The following is a 21965-nucleotide window of genomic DNA, read 5'->3' on the forward strand; positions in this document are numbered from 1 at the left end:
GCTTTTCTGGGGACTACAGTAAATTGAATGGCCAAACAAACTAAGGAACAAAGGCAGAGACAGCGCAGCTGCTTCTGGCCCCTGGAACCCACCGGGCTCTGTCTGCTGCTGGCTTGTGCGCTGCAAGGGGGCTGCTGAGCTTAGCTCTCCTGAGGGGTGTGGGGAGGGGTCCTGCCTCGGTGGAGGAATAACGCAGCCCTCCCTAGCCAGCTTCGGCAGAGCATTGCAGAGAACGGCCATGGCTCTGGGTGTCTTGGGCCGCCTGAATGCAGGAGTCTGCTGGCCTGGCCTGGACCCCTCCCGCGCCGCAGGGCTGCGGCTGTTTCTTTAAGAGAAAAGGCTAATCTGGTCACGTGACCGCCTGTGTGACTTTCCTTTCGCTTTCCAGCTCGGGCAGTGCTGGGAGAGGAGAGCCCGGTTCTCTGTCTGGATACAAAGTTTCCTTTTCCAAAGGGCGAGGAAAAGCTGAGAAAACTGCAGCGATTTGATAGCCAGGGAATTAACCCTAGAATGTGATCAACTGAAATAGTCACAATGTAAATCATCGCAACAAAACGTCTGGGGTTTGATCACCCCCTAGAGATTGTAAAACTTCCCAGAAGGACCAATCAGGTAGATTAATTTTGCTTCAAAATGTCTCCTTATATCGCCTCATGTATACTGCTTATTGCTTCGCCAGATTGTAAATAACACAAAGATTAAATAACCCTGTGAGATTTGTTTTACTCGTTATGGAAACACTACATCACAAGTACATTCACAATGATTTACATTCCAGTGCTTTTCAGATTATTGTCCTAGCCGTGTCACTCGGGGTTTGTGCGGCAGGTTGAATTAGTCATTTGTTTCTTTTTGCGGGAATGTTGTATTTAAGAACACTGGGCCCGATCTTGTTCTCAGTGACGTCAGAGATTTGTAACAAATAACTTCCTGTATTGAAGAACAGGAGTACTTGTGGCACCTTAGAGACTAACAAATTTATTAGAGCATTAGCTTTCCTCGACTACAGCCCACTTCTTCGGATGCATATTGAGAATATTGGAAGAGATTTACCATGCCACTTCCAGCGGTTCTGTCTTTCTGCCTGTTAACGTTACAGTTTTCTACCTCTGACTGTGGGGCTGAATCCTTTTGTTTCTGATACTTTCAAGGGAAAAAAGGAAAATTATTTCCACAATCAATCAAAAGAGAAAATTGCATCCTGTTCTCCTTCTGAAATGAGAGGGAATTAAGCATGTGCCTAAAGCAGATCATGAGATCAAGTGCACTTCTGAATAGGGATTTCCTGACATAATTTTAAAAAAAGGCATATTTATCCATCTGTTGACAGATCATCTCCTACTGTGTGAACAGTCACTGGAGGGGAGATTTCCTGAGGAAATCTATGGGACTAAAGGTAGTAAAAAATTAATTTTAAAACACATTTACAACAATAATTCATTTTTGTTTTGTTTAATATTTTATAGACGTTTTCATTGTTAATCAAATATTTTTGAAACAAAATGATTGAAAAAAGAAAATAATTCTTATTCTTCTTTTAGCAAGAGGGGGTCAATACAATGTTTTGATTTGATTAGAATTCCTATTTTGAATCAATTTGAAATATATATTCTCGTTTAGCATCATTTCATTGAAAAATTAGAAACATTCCAATAATAGGAAAATTCATTTTTAATGTTTTTTCTAAAAGTCATTTGCTAATGAAAAAATTATTTTGTTTAAACATTTTGTTTAAACACTGGGAGCTGCGGGCAGCCATGTAAATAAACAAACTGTCTGGCGGCCCGCCAGTGGATTACCCTGATGGGCCACGTGTGGTCCGCAAGTTGCCCACCACTGGTCTAACCTGCTCTTAAAAATCTCCAGTGATGGAGATTCCACAACCTCCCTAAGCAATTTATTCCAGTGCTTAACCACCCTGGCAGTTAGGAAGTTTTTCCTAACATCCAACCTAAACAGCCCTTGCTGCAATTTAAGCCCATTGCTTCTTGGACAATTCTTCTCCCTCCTCCTTGTAACAACCTTTTATGTTCTTGAAAACTGTTATCATGTCCCCGCTCAGGCTTCTTTTTCCAGACTAAACAAACCCAATTTTTACCATCTTCGTCATAGTTCATGTTTTCTAGACCTTTAATCATTTTTGTTGCTCTTCTCTGGACTTTCTCCTATTTGTCCACATCCTTCCTGAAATGTGGCACCCAGAACTGCACACAATACTCCAGTTGAGGCCTAATCAGCGTGGAGTAGAGTGGAAGAATTACTTCCTTTGTCTTGCTTACAACACTCCTGCTAATACATCCCAGAATGATGTTTGCTTTTTTTGGAATGGTGTTACACTGTTGACTCATATTTAGCTTGTGATCCACAATGACCCCCAGATTCCTTTCCTCTGTACTTCTTCCTAGGCAGTCATTTCCCATTTTCTATGGGTACAACTGATCGTTCCTTCCTAAATGGAGTACTTTGCATTTGTTATTATTGAATTTCATCCTATTTACTTCAGACCATTTCTCCAGTTTGTCCAGATCATATTGAATTTTAATCCTATCCTCCAAAGCATTTGCAACCCCTCCCAGCTTGGTATCATCTGCAAACTTTATAAGTGTACTCTCTATGCCATTATCTAAATCATCGATGAAGATATTGAACAGAACTGGACCCAGAACTGATTCTTGCGGGACACCACTCGTTATGCCCTTCCAGCATGACTGTGAACCACTGATAACTACTCTCTGGGAATGGCTTTCTAACCAGTTTTCACTCGCCTTATAGTAGCTCCAGCTAGGTTGCATTTCCCTAGTTTGTTTATGAGAAGGTCATGGGAGATGGTATCAAAAGCTTTACTAAAGTCAAGATATACCACATCGACCACTTCCCCCCTAGTCACAAGGCTTGTTACTCTGTCAAAGAAAGCTATCAGGTTGCTTTGACATGATTTGTTTTTGACAAATCCATGCTGACTGTTACTTACCACCTTACTATCTTCTAGATGTTTGCAAACTGATTGCTTAATTATTTGCTCCATTATCTCAACTGGTACAGAAGTTAAGCTGACTGCTCTGTAATTCCCCAGGTTGTCCTTATTTCCTTTTTTCCAGATTGGCACTATATTTCCCCTTTTCCAGTCTTCTGGAATCTCTCCTGTCTTCCATGACTTTTTAGAGATAATTGCTAATGGCTCAGATATCTCTTCAGTCAGCTCCTTGAGTATTCTAGGATGCATTTCATCAGGTCCTAGTGACTTGAAGACATCTAATTTGTCTAAGTAATTTTTAACTTGTTCTTTCCCTATTTTGCTTCTGATCCTACCTCATTTTCACTGGCATTCACTATGTTAGACGTCCAGTCACCACCAACCTTCTTGGTGAAAACCGAAACAAAGAAGTCATTAAGCACTTCTGCCATTTTCACATTTTCTGTAATTGTTCCCCTCCCCCCCAATTGAGTAATTGGCCTACCCTGTGCTTGGTCTTCCTCTTGCTTCTAATGTATTTGTGGAATGTTTTCTTGTTATCCTTGATGTCTCTAGCTACTTTGATCTCGTTTTGTGTTTTGGCCTTTCTAATTTTGTCCCTTCATTCTTGTGTTATTTGTTTGTTTATATTCATCCTTTGTAATTTAACCTAGTTTCCACTTTTTGTAGGACTCTTTTTTTTATTTTTAAATCATTGAAGATTTCCTGTTTAGGCCAGGGTGGTCTCTTGCCAGACATCTTATCTTTCCTATGCAGTGGTATAGTTTGCTCTTGTGCCCTTAATAATGTCTCTTTGAAAAATTGCTAATTGTCTTCACTTGTTTTTCCTCTTAGACTGGCTTCCCATGGGATCTTACCTACCAACTCCCTGAGTTTGCTAAAGTCTGCCTTCTTGAAATCCATGGTCTTTATTTTGTTCTTCTCCCTCCTACCATTCCTTAGAATTATGAACTCTATCATTTCATGATCACTTCCACCCAAGCTGCCTTTCACTTTCAAATTCTCAACCAGTTCCTCTCCATTTGTCAAAATCAAATCTAAAACAGCCTCTCCCCTAGTGGCTTTCTCCACATCTGAAATAAAAAAAAAATGGTCTCCAATGCATTCCAAGAACTTGTTGGATAATCTGTGCCCTGTTGTGTTATTTTCCCAACAGATGTCTGAGTAGTTGAAGTCCCCTATCACCACCAAGTCCTGTGCTTTGGATGATTTTGTTAGTTGTTTAATAAAAGCCTCATCCACCTATTCTTCTTCATGGTTAGGTGGTCTGTAGTAGACCCCTACCATGAAATGACTCTTGTTTTTACCTCTTTTATCCTTACCCAGAGACTTTCAACAACTGTCTCCTATTTCCATCTCAACCTCAGTCCAAGTGTATACATTTTTAATATATACAGTAACACCTCCTCCCTTTTTCCCTGCCTGTCCTTCCTGAGCAAGCTGTTCCCTTCTATACCAATATTCCAGTCATGCGTATTATCCCACTAAGTCTCTGTGATGCCATCTATGTCATAGTTGTGTTTATTTACTAGCATTTCAAGTTTTTCCTGCTTATTCTCCATACTTCTTGCATTAGTATACAGACATCTAAAACACTGATTTGATTTCCCCCCATTAGTTCTGTCTTGTCTCTCCCTTATCCCTGCTATAACAACCCATGATCCCCCCAAATACTGACCCTTCTCCCAGGACTCCATGTTTTTGACTTACCTGTGGGCTTTGGTCACCTGCCCCCTTTGAACCTAGTTTAAAAAACCCCTCACTAGGTTTGCCAGTCTGTATCCAAATATGCTCTTCCCCTTCCTTGATAGGTGAACCCCATCTCTGTTTAGCAGTCCTTCTTCCTGGAACAGCATCCTATGGTCAAGGAAATCAAAGCCTTCCTGGTGTCACCATCTTCTCAGCCAGGCATTCACCTCCAAGATGCATCTGTCTCTGCCTGGGCCCCTACCCTTGACCAGAAGGATCTAAGAGAACACCACCTGCGCTCCCAACTTCTTCACCCTTACTCCCAGAGCCCTGTAGTCATTTCTCATCTGCTGAAGGTCATACCTCGCAGTATCATTAGTGCCGCCTTGGGTAGTAGTCAGAGGGCCATATGGTCCTTGACAATCCCTCTGTAAGGTCTTGGAAATGGGCCCCTGGCAGGCACCATACCTCCCGGATGCCATGTCAGGGTGACAGATGGATGCCTTCATCCCCCTCAGAAAAGAGTCACCAACCACCACTACCCTACATTTCCTCCTGTGAGTGGTAGCTGTGATCTTCCCAGCCTTGGGGGTTCATGGCTTCCCCTCCTCCACCTTTGGGGTGATTCCTCATCGCTCGTTGCCAGGGCAGCATATCAGTTTTCTCTCTCCATGGTGTGTGGGTTGGGAGTAGCAGTGGAGAACTGCCTGCTGCCAGAAGTAACCAGCATCCAGTGTCCTCCCTGTATCAGAGCCATCTCCTCCTCCCCCGGTGGTGTGACAGCAGTCCTCTGTAGCTGGATAGCTTCCTCAACCTTGGGTGTCTCCATATGAATACTCTCGAGGAATTCCTTGTGGGTTCAGATGTTCCTCAGCCTAGCCACCTCCTCCTGTAGCTCTCCCACCTGCTTCCTAAGAGATTCCACCAGCAGGCACCCTTCACACTGGATGGTCCCCCCCCAGCCTGGCTTTCTGTGGCCTTGGCTACACTTGACAATTTACAGCGCTGTGAAGCACAAGTGTAGTCGCGCCGCCAGCGCTGCGAGAGCTCTCTCCCAGCGCTGTAAGTACTCCACCCCTCCGAGGGGAGTAGCTTGCAGCGCTGCGAGTGAGCGTGCAGCACTGCAGGCTTTGATTACACTGGCACTTTACAGCGCTGCACTCGCTGCGCTTGTGGGGGGGGGCGTTTTCACACCCCTGAGCGCAGCAAGTTGCAGCGCTGTACAGCGCTAGTGTAGCCAAGGCCTGTGAGTGGGAAATGCAGCCCACAGTCTCTGCAAATCCACACGAGGATCTGGGTAGAGGCATCCATGGTTAGGTGTGTGTCTGGATACAGGCGCAGGTGAAGTAGACAGGAGGAGTGTTGGCACTGGCAATGTCACCCTTCCTAACCATAGCGATTATATTATGTCTCCCTTCCAGAAACTCCCTCTCAAACTACCCTGTTCACTAGCTCCCCTGGGTCACTTAGCCTCTGGCTTTTAAAGCCTTCTCTCCTAGGTCAGCCCTACCCCCTCGTTAATCACACAGGGAGAGGGTGATCACAGTGTTGATTGAGGCTGATCAAAGATGATCAAGGAAGATCCAGGGAACAAAGGCTCAAACAATCCCCAGACACACAATCCTAACTGACCCAGTAACCTGTGAGAAAGAAAAACTCAACCAGCCAAACAAACTTACTCACCCCAAAGTTAGTACTCACACCTTGTTCGTTCAGCAGGGGGATCTCCTTCTCCCCCTCTCAAAATTCCCTGTTTGCAGTTCCTTGTTTGCTACCTCCTCTTGGTTGCTTAGCCTCTGGCGTTTAAGGCCTTCTCTCCTAGGTCAACCCTACTTTCTCCTTAATCATGAGATGGGGTGGTGGGTTTTTGGTATGTTGGAAGGTGTTAATGGCAGCCATCAACTGGTTCTTTATCTATAGACAATTGGAGACCTGATTAAAACTGATGGCTCTTGTAAACAGATGCCAGGGGCCCATATGTGCCCCATTCCCCCTGTCTGGTTTTCTGATTTTTTCCTAAAGTTAAGAGGGTTCTGCCCACTGGTGTCTAGAGTGTTCCATGAAATACTGGAATTCATCAGCTGCAGCATTCAAAAGTTATTGTGTGACACAGAAATGCATTTAAGTTACATAAAGGGCCTTCTTTTGCTTGGCCAATAATGTATCCTGTTCAGAATTTTCCATTTTCTCTATATCCAGCTTGTCTTAAATCATTGCAACTTAAGTGGGCATTCACCCACGAAAGCTTATGCTCCAATACTTCTGTTAGTCTTAAAGGTGCCACAGGACCCTCTGTTGCTTTTTACAGATCCAGACTAACAGGGCTACCCCTCTGATAATTGCAACTATGTTACATTCAATACACTGTTTGTTTTCTCTCTTCTCCTGCCGTCTGGATCAAGTACCAGTGAGATGAAAGTTCTCTCAATCTGCCACAGCTCCGGAGCTAGATCCCTTCTACCTGATGTTATCATTTTCTTCATTACGTTTTCTGTTCACAAGCTGGAATCAGGTAGGAATGTCCATGGCTTCTGCTGCTTCTTACAGGATTGATTGATTTGTTTTGATTTATAACATTTCCCTGTTTCACTAGTTTATTCAAAAGTGAACAAAAATTAGCACAAATCCCCAAGTGTATCAACACTAGGAAAATATAAATAACAATTGTTATGATCTGGGTGAAAGTTTGTTATGGGTTAAAATCTTATTCAAACTGATGTGTGAATGCACCTTTCACTTAAGTATCAGGGGGTAGCCGTGTTAGTCTGTATCTACAAAAACAACAAGGAGTCTGGTGGCACCTTAAAGACTAACAGATTTATTTGGGCATAAGCTTTCGTGGGTAAAAACCTCACTTCTTCAGATGCATGCTTATGCCCAAATAAATCTGTTAGTCTTTAAGGTGCCACCAGACTCCTTGTCCTTTCACTTAAGATAGTTGTAAGAGGCAATAAAAGGGGCCACACCTAAACAAGGCTTAATCAAGTCTGCCCAGGGACTAGCACCATTGGTGTGAGGGGTGAAAGGACATGGGCAGGGAGGAATCCTCTGGGTATTGTGACCAGATGGGGGTGTGAGAGAGCGAACACACAGAACTGAGAACCGACAAGGAGAGAGAGAGAGAGGCGGAGACAAACAAGCAGGGAAGCCAAGCAGGAGCCTGTGAGCACAATGCGACCCTGGGAGAAGCTAGAGAGAGAACTTCTGGGTCTGTTGGTTAGGGAGGGTTGGGACTGTAAGCTATGAAACTGTTCCTTTTGTTCTTGGTTGGGTCCTGCATTTGGAAAAGCAGGACTTGGTACATTCCTTTTCAATAAACGAGATTGCATCAGAGAGAATACCAGGCTATGCCAATTTCTTGGGACATCTCTACACTACAAAATTACATCTACCTAACATACGTCGGCGTACTTGTGCGTGTCTACGCTTTGCTCCTTGTATCGGCGGTGTGCATCCTCACCAGGAGTGCTTGTATCGATTGTACTGTCAGTGTGGGGCATTGTGAGAAGGCTCCTGAGACCCGGAAGCAGTCAATGTAAGCAACACAGTGTCTACACTGACACTGCGCTGACCCAACTACATCAACCTTGACTCTATGCCGCTTGTGGAGGTGGAGTTATTAAGTCAGTGTAGCGGGGTTATTATGTCAGAAGGCACAAAATTGAAGTATAGCACTTCCATAGTTAGGCTAACGTAAGCTGCCTTGCATTGGCCTAACTCTGTAGTGTAGACCTGGGGTACATCCAACAGGAACATCCCTGGGGCTCCAAAATTTGACTAGCTGATGAGGTTGAAATGTGGTAACATTAAAATGTCTCCCCATGATTTCAGAATTAATAACTCTTCAGCCACTGTCACGCTGTCTGGAGTGACTCACGGCCATGAATGCCTTCCTCAGGGCAGACTGTCAAACAAGGCAGACGTCCCAAGCTGGCGGTGTGGCCTATAATTTCACCAAGCCAGTAACAAATGTGAACTCCTGGGTCACTATACCAGTCTTACCATGGAGTAACAGAAAGTCCCCTTAGGTTCTCCAGCCTATCTTGTCACCCAGACAAACTGGACTTGGTGATATATGGTCACTTACAGGAAAAATCACGCACTGGTTGCTTCCAGTCCAGGAGCGGCGCCAGGGTTTTTGGCGCCCTAGGCGGGGGTCCTTCCGCACCCCCGGTCCTCGGCGGCAATTCTGCGGCCGGGGGGGTCCTTCCGCGCTCCCGGTCTTTGGGGCACTTTGGCGGTGGGTGAAGGACCCGCCGCAGAATTTCCGCCGAAGACCGGAGCGCGGAAGGACCCCCCGCTACCGCTGCCGAATTGCCACCAAGGGCGGCAAAATGCTGCCCCCGAAATCCTGGTGCCCTAGGCGACCGCCCAGGTCACCTAAATGGAAGCGCCGGCCTTGTTCCAGTCCCAAGAGACCAGTCTCTTACTCCAGATGAATTGGTACCCTAGATCTTACACCAAAGACAATGCCTGAAGCCAATCCTGTAATAAATTATCAAAAGGCTTAATAACTAGGAAAAAGAAATGAGCTGATTACAGGTTAAAACAAGCAAATATATATACAAATGAGTTACCATCTAAATCCTAAGAATGACAGAGTTGTAGAGATCTGCCCATTCAAAGTGTCTTTCAGGGTGGACCCAGGAGAACCCCTGGGGATCTCTGGCTTCAGCTTGGTTTCTCTAGCCCCGTGAGAGTTCAAACAGCAAAGAAATGAAAAATCTTCATGTGTAAGCTACATTATTTCCCTCTTCCAGCATTCCAAGCGATGGGACAAGGCCTCCTGCACATATTTCTCCATGGGTGGATGAGGCAATTAACAAAACTTTTGTCTTATAATGGCCCATATAAATGTTGATCTCCTGGATGGATTGGAGAGGGCGGGGGAAGATTATTCCTGTGCCTGGGTTTATAAATTCAGAGCAAACATCCTCAAAGTTATAAAGCAAAATTTATGTATTTTCTTGTAGCCTGGAATAGAGACATTACAAGTGAGATCAATGAATGCAGCAACTTACCAGCATTTCATAGAGTCTAAACACTAAATACATTCTAATAAGACTATTAGCTATTTTGCGCAAAACTAACATACAGGTGAACTGGTCACATCACCAGCTACGAGTTTGTCAGTTCTTAGCTAATAGCTGCAGTCTTGGCAAGAGCTGGCACTTGGTCTGCCAGAGTCACACCCACCACATCCCATCCGTCCAGGTTCTTAATCTGGCCCTCCTTGCATGTCCTCCTTAACATGCCAGTTTTCTTCTCAAAAACCTCATCAGCTTGGATTGGAAATCCAGATTCCATAGGAACCAGGGAGCAAAGTAGTTCTAGTATTGAAGACTTCACTGAAGTTTTCCTGCCACCTCCCTATCTCCCATTTAAAAACGGGGCGGGGGGAAGTCTTGGCTCAAACACCCCAGCTGAGTTCACAGAACTCGAGTGCAAAGTACGCCCTGTGAGCAGCAAGTCAAGCAAGTGGTTGGCTGAAGGAAACCTTCTCCTCTTCCTCTCCATGGATGCCAGTTGAACAGGCTCTGAATGAAGTGGGGGTCCTGGGGAAAGGCTAGTAATATCACGTAACTGAAGACTGTATCGTACACACAAGTGGACAGAAATAGAGCAGCACAAACAACCTGAAATCTGTTGATTATGGTTATCCAAATGCATTGTTTGTTGTAAAATTCATATATAAATTCAGGACAGATCCTAATCAATAACAGAGCACTGCAATAGATGCACAGAAAATGTAATATATTTATTTTATCTTTTCTGTACCCTGGTGCATTTTACAGCCCGGTTCACAGTGATTGGACCTGATCACCCTGTCACTGCCATCATGGGTGAGGACATTATTTTACCCTGTCACCTGTCTCCCAAGATGAGCGCTGAGAACATGGAAGTGAGATGGTTCCGATCTGAGTTCACTTCATTTGTGCACCTCTATCAGCATGGAAAGGATGAGTATGGGCAGCAGATGCCAGAATATCATGGAAGGACAGAGCTTTTGAAAGCTGGCATCGTGGATGGGAATGTTGCCTTGGGAATTGTCAATATCAGACTTTCTGATGAGGGACAGTACCGCTGTTTTGTTCAAGATGGTGTCTTTCATGAAGAAGCTGTATTGGAATTGAAGGTGGCAGGTCAGTAACATGTGTCTGTTGTCTCTTTTTAGATGGCTCTTAGACCGGGACCCAAAAAAGCAGTTGGGCACCAAACGCCCCACTTCAGTCCAAAATTTAGGTGCCCCTGAGATCCTCAAAATAGTCATTAAATTAAATAGTCATTAGGCCAGAGAGAGAGAGAGAGAACCACTGGACTACAGAGTAAGGTACCCACCTGGTAGGTGGGAGACCCAGCGGCCAGTCGTCCTGCTAATTAATCTTTGATTATTTATCCAATCTGGACAAATAAACAGCCATTGGAGGAGGGTGGCTGGACTGGGGTTTTCCCACCTCCCATGGGTGTACCCTAGCCACTGGACTACAGTCTATTTCTCTCTCTGGCCCAATGACTATTTAAATATTTATAAATAGTAGAAAAGTTATTGGGCCAGAGAGAGAGAGAGGCAAGATTTTTCTAGGTCATTATCCTTTAATTGAAAATATTTTAGTATGAACAGATAAACAGTTCATGTTGTTGGACTGAGATTCATGTACTCAGCTGGTGGGTCTAACAAATCTTTAAGGCAAAATACTCAGCAAGTAGCGATCAGTTATTCACAGGCGGGAAGCTTGTTGGGATGATCTCATCGGTCACCTCCAACAATGGACAATACAGCTTCAACCTCCCTTTATTAACCAAGCTTTTCTATAACTTTTTGTTATATTATATGCATGTATTAGTCTGATAAATGGGGGGGGGGGGGGCGGCGGTAGCAGCTCCCTTTTATGGCTACCCAGCCAGCCAGTAGCTATAAAATCCCTCCCCCCAGTTCTGCTTATGCTGTTAAACGTTATCAGAACAAACTCTGAAAATCCACAGCAGGCTTCTGTCAGGCCTAAAGATGATTTTGCTCCCAAAACATGCCACTCTTTGCTGCAGGTATCAGTTGATCTGCAGTTAGTCTCAGCTGGGACAGTAGTGAAAAGAGCCCATTTCCTCACCTCAATTGCATTAAAAACAAAAAAAATCTTTGTTTAGTGACTGTTAACATTTGCATCAAGACACACTGCACCAGCTCTAATACCTGTGGTTCTAAAAAGTGCTGTAGCTGAATCACAGCTTATGGATTTGAAAAACAATTAGAACATAAGAATGGCCATATTGGGTCAGACCAATGGTCCATCTAGCCCAGTATCCTGTCTTCCGACAGTGGCCAATGCCAGGTGCCCCAGAAGGAATGAACAGAACCAGTAATCATCAAGTGATCTATCCCCTGTTGCCCATTCCTAGCTTCTGGCAAACAGAATTAATTCATGGAAGCCCTATGGTCTGTGTTAGATAGAACATCAGACCAGATGATCACAGTGGTCCCGTCTGGCCTTAACATCTATGACTCTCTGAAAGCAAAAGCTTTAAAGTGTAGAAGTCTGTAGTATATGGAGACCCAAACCAGATTAGAACTGAAAGAGGAGATCTCTTATTCTGCTACAGCTTCATATAGACAACCAAGAAGCCTCCATCTTGAAAAAATTATTCACACCCCAGTCCCTGGAGCATGCTCAGTACCATAGGTGCCGACTCTGTGGGTGCTCCAGGTCTTAAAACTTTTACAGGTTTTATGCTCCTGGGGAAATAGACTGAGAATGGGAATGGTTAACTAACAGTAGGAACATTAACAATGTTACTAGGCAGGCACGCTGCTAAATTTCTGCCTCAGGGTGAGATCAATTAACTATCAATAGCACCATTAACAATGTGGGGGTTTTTTTGTTTTTGTTTTTTACATCAAGAACAGTGTTTTATTTCAAGCATTGAAACAGTTTTTCAGGAATGCACAGAGCAAACTCCTATTCTTTCATCCCTTATCCCTTCTCAAGCAAAAACTGACTGAATTTTGTTTCAGTCCGACTCCTGTTGTCTGCTATAAAATGAGCATCCAGGCAATTGAAGGGATAGCACTGGCTAATTGCATTTCCAACCCTGGCAAAACAGCTGATTGGTTTGTTGCAATGAAGGAACATAGACAGGAAGGCTGCTACATTTCTGCCTCAGGGGACAGAGCCTGCCACATGCCTAACAACCCAAAGCCTTATCCCTCCGCACTAGGCAAGCCGCAGTAGCAAGTGAGAGGGACAGAGTCTCTTTCACTTGTTGGCACTCATGCATGCCCAGCAATCACCCCCTGATGGTGATTAATGTCTCCCATGCAGGCACACATACCCAACCCTCCCCTCGCCCCACTGTGGTTATGACACATGACAACTTTAACCAGCTCATCAAAAGATTTGGCACTGGGCTTTTCCAGGGCCACCAAACTATAGGTTTTTGCTCTACAAATGCTCAGTAAAATGGCGTGTTTCTTTTTATCATCCTCTATATCATTTGTGATGAAGTACTAAGAGAGTCTGTCTCTGAGTACTGAATCCAGTCCTCCTGGTATACATTATACTCTTTTTCATTTTTTCCATATGCAACCATTTTTTCTTTACAATAAAAAAAAAAGGTTTTCACTTACTCATGCAGTGTGTAGATCTTGCTGCCTTTGGTTTTCATTTTATCTTCATTGCCTATGTAGGATTCAGAATCCTAGAAATGTAGGGCTGGAAGGGGTCTCGAGAAGTCATCAAGTCCAGCCCCCTTATGCTGACACAGGACCAAGTAAATCTAGACCGTCCCAGACAGGGGTTTGTCCAGCCTGGTCTTAAAAAACTCCACTGACAGAGATTCCACAATCTCCCTTGGAAGCCTGTTCCGGAGTTTAACTATCCTTGCAGTCAGAAAGCTTTTCCTAATATCAAACCTCAATCTCCCTTGCTGCAGATTAAGCCCATTACTCCTTCTCTTGCCTTCAGTGGACATGGAGACCCAAAAGAGATTAGAACTGAAAAGGGGATCTTTTATTCTGGTACACGTTCACAGTGACAACTAACCGAGCCTCGATCTTGAGAAACTTCTTCACATGCCCCACAACTCCCTGGAGCACCCTTAAGGCCTCTCACAGTAAATAGCTACCTCACATTGGCCACCCGGAGGTAATGAGCATAACAAACATGCCTCCAACATTATAAAATCAGAAATTGAGGGGGAAATCTCTTGCATTCCTTGTCCCCTTCACATCACCTACAACCCTGCTGATAACACGCTCCAACATTCTGTAAGGCTTCCACTTCCATCGCTGAGGCCCCAGTGCTGCAGCACAATTAAGCAAAGGTTTAACAAATGCTGAAGTCCTGTTGAAGACACATTTCCATGAATATCAGCCATAAAGAAAGTGTATTCAATCGTTTTATTGAAAATGTAAACTTTTATATGCTGGGCTGTATATTTAATCTCATTTAACACGGATTCATTTTAGCTTCAGGTTCTGCACCTCACATCTCTGTTGAGGGTCACCAGGATGGAGGGATCCGAGTGGTGTGTCAGTCGGCCGGATGGTACCCGGAGCCCGAGGTGCTGTGGAGAAATCTCAAAGAGCAGCCTTTGTCTTCATCAACTAAAACCAAATCTGAAGAGGAACATGGTCTCTTTGAAATAAAAAATTCTATCATTATAACAGAAAATTCAAACAAGAATTTGTCCTGTGCTATAAGGAACACCCACCTGAACCAAGAAAAAGAATCAATAACATTTTATATATCAGGTCAGTTACCACCCAAACCACACACTGTACTATCCAAGAGGAAGAAATCAGATTGTTAAATAATAACAAAAGTTAAAATATTTCCTCACAAAAAGCTACATTAAGATAAAGTTTAGGTTGAGAGCAAACTTTAGGATAAAATGCATTCCAGGGGTATTGTTATTATCTCAAAAACAAGCATTTTAAACCCAGTAGATTCAGGGTTAAGGTTAAACTTAAAAGAAATCCAAACATGTTAATGCATGGAAATGCCCTGTAGTAACACTATATATGTATATTATTGTGATTCAAACATGATGGTTAGTGTTTGTAGTCCCATATTACATTAAACGAATATTTAAGGTCACATTCAATTTTCATTCTCATACAGTCACCACAGGACAGTGGTAAGGTATATTGGGGGCCCTACTGATTGGTTGGACTTTCTGCCGCCTAGTAGACTGGTGAATCAAGGTCCAGGCTTCTTGCCCCAGTGAATATGCAGAGGGAGATGTGATCTGCTGTGATCTCTTCAACATAGAGGAAATTTGTTGAATCTCTGCTCATGGCAGGTCAGAAGCAAGGCAGGGCCATGAAAATCTGCAGCCCCGGGAACAGTCATTTGAGTGTCACTCACTGAAAGGTCCATGTTTTAATATGAAGTTTGATTTTTCACCCTTTAGCAAACTTCACAGGGAAAGGGGTTGCCATAGCAACAAAACCCTGTGGGCCTGATCCAAAGCCGGTTAAAGACATCAATAGGATTTGGATCCGTTCCTATGCCAGGAATTCCTGTGCTGAAGTGACGAGTATTTGGATATTTATCTGCTCTCCCTTAATTATTGATTGCCTCTCTTAAAGCCTCAGATTGTCTTTTACTATGAAATTCCCTGGTGTAACAAAAGTTTAAATTTTACTTATGTGTAAGGTTTCTGTTGGGAAATTTAATGATTAACTATAATTTCTCTTCCTACATGTTTTAACTGTAGTATTAATTTCATAAAAAGAAGGAAGCACGTTTCCCTGAATTGGCTCCTGGGTTGGGTGATGGGGTCAGAAGCCCTGGTTATCCAACAACATTAAGAACGTGTGTAAAGGGGAGCAGAATTAAAATACAAACAAACCCACTACTAATTATATATATAATTATTCACACACACAGCCACGTGCGCACACACACTGATATCAGAACAATGTGTTATTCCCTAACCCCGTTCTCAGAAATCATGGAGCCATTTTGGCTAAAACTTTTCAAAAAAAAATTCAGCCTGAGGCAGACACCCAGCATGGAAATTTTCTCCCCAAATGGTAAAGTTTGGCAAAGTAATGAGCAAATGAAAAGAAGGCCCTAAAATGGGAAGTGTCGAACAACTTTAATAACAAGTGATGTGACTAGCTCCACCTAGAGAGAGAGAGGAGGGGATGAGGTGTAGGGTGGTAGTACTTTTGATAGTATTTAATACATCATTTGGTACTACCAAAAGAGTGTGAGCAGAACCGCTTTTTAAAATTGGTTTCTGCCAGCTTTTATATTGCAGGGAGGAAATTTTTCTACATGTATTTCACACAAATCCTGATGTGATGCATTTTCCTACAATAAAAGTGTACTGTTTGTTATTACTATTTCCAAACTAATGTGGGCTTTGTGTTTCAGATTCTTTTTTCCCAAGAGTATCTCCCTGGATGGTGGGTTGGAGTGTGACTTTGGTGATTTTGTTGGTATTCGTCGGCCTTACTCTTTTTCTGTTCAAATTAAAAGGTAAATCTCCAAAGGGGAAAATACAGTGTAATCAGAATGAGGTTTTCTCCTTCGAAAAGACAGTTTTAGACTTTTTTACATGAGAAAGTTACACCAGCTTAAGGTGTGAATTTAAATTGATTTTGTAAAGCCAGAGCAAGCTCCTATGTGGACACGTCAGTTTAAGAAGAGCTCACTTCGGTTTAGTTTAAAAATGTTCCTATCATCTTAATATAAGCCTTAAATTAGGTTTGCACTAGTTTAACTAGATTTTCAGTGGGGCCTGAGGGAGTTACGGTCTCAACTCCCATTGGAATTCAATATGCTTTGGCTCTTAACTCCCCTAGGCTCCTATGAAAATCCCTGTCTTATGGGGTTTTTGATTGCCTGTGTGCTGTTTGTGACCATCTCTGTTCTAGGACAGGTCTATGTGTGTAAATAATCAAATTACACTTAGAAGGTACCCAGCCTCTGTGTCACTGATTTCTCTTCCACTGGGAACCCAACCTGCAAGTCCCTGGAGAGCTGCAATGGCTTGGTAGACGGGCAACATTATTATTACTTGAGGACTCATAATGAAAAGATCCTTTTAAATCTGGAGTCGCTGAAAAAGGCTCTAAATAATTGTATTTATGTTTTCTTTTTTTAGGGAAACATCTCAACACTATCTGTAAGTTCCATTTTTGCTCCTGGTAGAACCGATGTTATGTTATGAAAGATTTTTGAATGACTGTGACCATGTCAACTTGAAAATCATAAGCAATACAACCAATACTAATCGCATAACTTGTTATGTCGGTAATGGGTAGGAAGCCTGTACTGTACATGTATCTTGAGTGAGGCATTTTCTTTCTGTTTATTATTTAGGTAAACTTCAAACAGAGCTAGGTAAGGGCATTTTTTTGTTTTGATTTTTTTCTCACAATGATGCAACCTTTTCTGTGATAATGAATCCTATTGATACTGCATTTGTCTGGCTTAATTCTCATCCCCATCTATGTGTTTGCTTCCAGAGTGGAGGAGATCCCTGGGTGATGCAGGTAATTAAAAATCATATTTAATCAATGGGGGGATCATGTTCCCTTTCGCTGTGCAAATAAACAAGGAGAAAACTATAATATTTCCCAGGTGGAAGAAGGGAGGGTGCTGAGGTTCAAAGGAGGGAAAGGAATGGACCATCCTCACATGTCCTCCTTACACATTGCTTCCATAACTCTGGCAATGTCCCTGCTCCGAGTGACTGAGCAGTTATTGTTTCTTAGGATCCCGCCCTAGTGTCAGGTAGAGGAACAAAAGCGCTGACAAGACACATGAGTTCAAACCAAGGAGTCCCTGTGATCAGTGTTCAGCTTGTGCTTCTTTTCTCTTCTCTCCATCCACAGTGATCTCCCCTTTCTGCTCTCTCTGTCAGATCCCAGCTTCCTGCTGTTTTTAACCATCTTATCCACGTTCTCCTCCATGCATCCATTTATATCAAACCCTCTTTCTTCTCTCTCCACCACCAACTCTCCTCTCTTGTAGAAGCCCCTTGCTCATAAATACAAATCTTTATGTTAGAAATGAAATCTAGAGTGATAATTCTCTTGGTCTGGCCCTGATGACTAGCTACAGAATTTTAATTGGGGAATCTATTGAATCATGTCATTATCGACAGATCTCAGCTATGTGGCAGGATGGAGCAGGTGTCAGGGTGGCATCAACAAGAGACATCCAAGTGCCAGGACTTTAAATACAAGCGAGGGAGTGCATGTCAGAGAAAAGATAGTTGTGACGATGTGAATGATGTGAGGGGAAATCTCCTAGGGCTTCCCTGATTCCAGGGTCTCTAATCCCCACTCTGGGGATAGATGGGTGCACGAGGGGAAAGATTATGAGTCTCAGGACTGGGTCAGTAAATCTTTATGTTCTGTCACTGACCTGTCTCTGACTGGGGAGTGAAACTCAGGAGTGAATGCTGAGATCTCAGAGCAGCTTCCCATTCAGAGCCCGGTAAATCCTGGAGGAATATTTCCTGGTTCACTGTCCCGCTGGGACAGATTCTGTCACTGATATAATGAAACACTCCCCCAGGGCGGACCTGTGCCCCTAACGCTCTGATTCTCTCCCCCCCAGCGAATGTGACTCTGGATCCAGACACGGCTCATCCAGAACTTGTCCTGTCTGAGGATCGGAAAAGTGTGAGATGGGCAGACACACGGCAGGATCTGCCCGACAACAATCCTGAGAGATTTGACACTGAGCACTGTGTGTTGGGCTGTGAGGGGTTCACCTCAGGGAGACATTACTGGGAGGTGGAGGTGGGAATTGGGCTACTCTGGGCTGTGGGGGTGGCCAGAGAGTCTGTGAGGAGGAAGGGAGGGATCAGCCTTAGCCCTGAGGAGGGGATCTGGGCTGTGGATCAGAGGCAGGGCCAGTACCAGGCTCTCACCGCCCCTGTGACCCCCCTGCTCCTGAGCCGGGCCCCCAGCAGGATCCGGGTTTGTCTGGACTGTGACCGGGGGCAGGTGACATTTATCGATGCTGGTGATGAGGCCCCGATCTTCACTTTCCCGCCGGGCTCCATCCCTGGGGAGAGAATCCGCCCTTGGCTCTGGCTGGGGATGGAAAGCCAGCTCAAACTGTGTCCCTGAGGGACGGGGGGTATATCCCACTGGGGACCCTGAAATCAGCCTCTCTAGTCTCACACACCCCAGTCTCTATGATCTTGGTATCATCCAGTCCACCCAGTCCTATGGCCTCTTAATTCAATGTCCCCTGGACACTCCTCCCCCCTCCCTCCCTGCAGCACAGAGATTTATAAAATGTCACTGAAGGTGAGACTGTCACTCATTCATTTCATATGTTTCTTCCTTGACTTTGTGCCATTTCAGTGTCATAAAAAAAACTGTTCCCCAAACCTGTGGGTCTGTTTTCCATTGGGGTGGGTATTGAAGCTGTTTCTTGGCTTCTTTTCGCTCTGACGGATGTTCATGGTAAATAAAGCATGAAAGACAATTCTGATTTGTCCCTTTATAGTTTTCCAGCTGCAATTGTTGGGGGCAGAGTCGTGGGATTTGCTTCCCTTCTTGGTTGTGTCCCCCCCAGCACCAGCAGCCAATATACTGGCATGTCCCTCTCATGAGAGCTGGGGGTTTGCTATGATATGCTGCTATCCAGCCTGTGCTCTGTCCCTTGTGCTGTCTATAGCCATGTAAATCAGGAATTCCTCAGCTGGGCTCTGTGGAGAGGGGGCTGAACACATGGTGCTGACTCTCTTCTTTGTTTCCAGAGGCGTTGAATTTGTTCAGAGGTGGCTAAAGAGATATGAACTGTGCTGTTCACATTTCTTCTGCCCATCAGCAATTGCTGTGGTGTCCAGGGCAGCGTTCATGGGACAGGATCTGCTCCGAGACAGTCTCCAGGGGGTTGTCTACACTAGGGTGCAGGTTTCTCTCTCTCATTGTACAATCTGTGTGTAGACAAGGCAAGTGGTTGTTTCACCTCAGGGTCACTGGTTAAGAAAAATTCTGTGGGTTGGGGGGATGTTTGGGAGGGTTATCGATAGCCTTGATTAGCTAAACTGAGGTGAAAGCATCACTTGCCTCACCTACACTAGGACTGTATAATGACATCACTGTCTTGTGTTTGCCTGACTTAGGTGCCTAGTCTCCCTATACAATGAATGGAGACAGACAGGGGCCTTAAAATGCCATCCACAAAGCCGGCATGCTAGGTGCGGAGCCATCTAAACTAGCCAATGGGAGATGCTAACGACAGGGGTGTTTCCTAAGCTCTGCCCCTCTCTTGAAGATAAGTGCCTAAGTCTGCATTGCTGTGGGGCACCTACCTCTGCTTAGCAATCCACGAATGGGAACCCACCTCCTGAGGTATTTCTTCTAGGAATGAGTTAGGCCCCTGCTGCGCTGCACACAACATGTAGGTGGAGGGAGAGGTGGGGGTTCTTTTGGTGCCGCTAGGCCAGTGGGTCTCAAACTTTTGTACTGGTGACCCCTTTCACATACCAAGCCTCTGAGTGCAACCCCTCCTTATAAATTAAAAATACTTTTTTATATATTTAATGCCATTATAAATGCTGGAGGCAAAGTGGGGTTTGGGGTGGAGGCTGACAGCTCGCGACCCCCCCTTGTAATAAACTTGCGACCCCATGAGGGGTCCCAACCCCCCTTTGAGAACCCCTGTGCTAGGCACTTCATAACTTTAAGCCAGTGATAGCACACTTGCCTGGGATGTGGGGGACCCAGGTTCAATGCCCCCTGCCTTTGCTACAGGGGGAGAAAGGACTTGAACTGGGGTTACTCAATTTTTAGGTGGGTGCTGCAACCACTGAGCTATGGTACAGTCTGAGGGTGGGATTCTTCAGTCTCCCCTATTGCAGTTGGTTCACTGTGAGTAGATAATGGAGTGACTGGAGCTGAGGAACTCTGTTCCCATCACTCTGTCATTATTTATCCCCAGTGGAACACCTTTAACAGGAGAGGCTGAAGGATCCAAACATCAGACTACCTGGAGCTCAGTGGTTGTGACACTCTGTACCTCAGGGTAGCACTCTGGAAACCACATATTCACCATTGTTGTATAATTATGTTATGTTTTGTACAATGCATGCCTTGTGGGGTATCATTTTAAAAGTCTTGATCTGCTGAACATTAATATCCTGTTGGATTGTATGTGCTGTCATTGTATGGGAAGTTATGAAGTATTGCTGTATGTGTTACTGAAATATGTTGTGAGGTTCGGAACACCACAACCAGCCATTCATTTACAACAATGGAGTAGCCAGACAGCAGTTAATGGCTCTCCAAAACCCATCAAGGAAAGAATCCACTATCCAGAGACTATATACAATGGAGACTGACTGACCCCCACATCACAACATAGATCTTTCCAGAAAGCAGGAAGAAACTATAAAAGAGGGGAAGTGACATCATCACTTGGCTTTTCTCCTCCCCGCCCCCCAACTCAACACCTGGTGGAACGTCTGAAGGGCAAAGGCTTTGAATGGGGGAAGGGGGTCCCGGGCTGGAAGGCAATTCCAGCCTGTGTAGTGAGGATCTGTAGCCTGCTTGTACCATCTGTCAGGGTGAGACACTGCTTGACTGAAATCCTGTTTAGTTTGTAGAACTCAGACTGCAAATTTATTTTTATTTCTTGAGACACCAACTTTGATCTCTACGCTTGCTACTTATAATCCTTTAAAAATAATCTTTCTGTAGCTAATAAATCTCTTTTATATTTTACCTAAAACAGTGTGTTTTGGTTGAAGTGCTTAGGAAATCTCAGGTCAGTTTACAAAGGCTGGTGTGTGTCCTCTCCACATCGAGGCGGGGCGGACTGGGTGAAATGAACTGACACTGTCCAGGCTTCTCTGCAAGACGGTAAAGTTCTGGGGTGCAAGGCTGAGGAGTTGGGGGGAATCGGCTGGAATCTTTCTATTGTTGGTTCATGAGTGGCTAGCAAAAGCATTCATGTAACTCAGTGGGGTGGGTCCCTGCCTGTGGATGGCTGTGTAAGTGCAGCACCTGCCAGAGGTTTGTAGCTTGTCAGCATCACAGTGTGAGGGGCAGCTCAGGTTAGTGGGACAGAGGGCTCAGCAGTCCCACAGTCTGGGGACCCCGTCACAGTGATTAACACGCCCATCTGAGCGGTGGGAGACACAGAGTTCAAATACTTCCTGGTAGAGACAGGGGACTGAACTTGGGTTCTCCACATTCCAGCTCAGTGCTTTAACCACTGGGCTAGAAGTTATAAGGTGGGCATCACCACCTCTTCCATTGGACAGCTGTTTGAATGGGACCCAATCTGGCAGGCATGCTGGGAGGATCAGGCCCCACATGCAAGAT

At 44.5% G+C, this 21965-nt stretch overlaps 1 protein-coding gene across 4 annotated transcripts; it reads left to right on the forward strand.

The window, feature by feature from the left end:
* The first annotated feature begins 342 nt into the window (after window positions 1-342).
* On the forward strand, window positions 343-21369 carry LOC101944902 (butyrophilin subfamily 1 member A1-like). Of its 4 annotated transcripts, none has more exons than XM_065565041.1 (10): window positions 346-612; window positions 1331-1396; window positions 7066-7175; window positions 10459-10806; window positions 14124-14408; window positions 16042-16146; window positions 16775-16795; window positions 16993-17013; window positions 17139-17165; window positions 18238-21369. In XM_065565041.1, exons 3-10 carry the CDS (start codon window positions 7076-7078, stop codon window positions 18753-18755), a joined length of 1425 nt encoding a protein of 474 aa, XP_065421113.1. In that variant the 5' UTR covers window positions 346-612; window positions 1331-1396; window positions 7066-7075; the 3' UTR covers window positions 18756-21369. The 4 variants fall into 4 exon arrangements, 3 of the variants coding, with proteins under 3 accessions (XP_065421114.1, XP_065421113.1, XP_065421112.1); XR_010592080.1 differs by lacking the exon at window positions 1331-1396 and having other exon boundaries at window positions 348-612; window positions 18238-20471; window positions 20610-21369; XM_065565040.1 differs by lacking the exon at window positions 1331-1396 and having other exon boundaries at window positions 348-612.
* Window positions 21370-21965: the final 596 nt, after the last annotated feature.

Source organism: Chrysemys picta, chromosome 12 (genome assembly GCF_011386835.1).
Source record: "Chrysemys picta bellii isolate R12L10 chromosome 12, ASM1138683v2, whole genome shotgun sequence".
Classification (NCBI taxonomy): domain Eukaryota; kingdom Metazoa; phylum Chordata; order Testudines; family Emydidae; genus Chrysemys; species Chrysemys picta.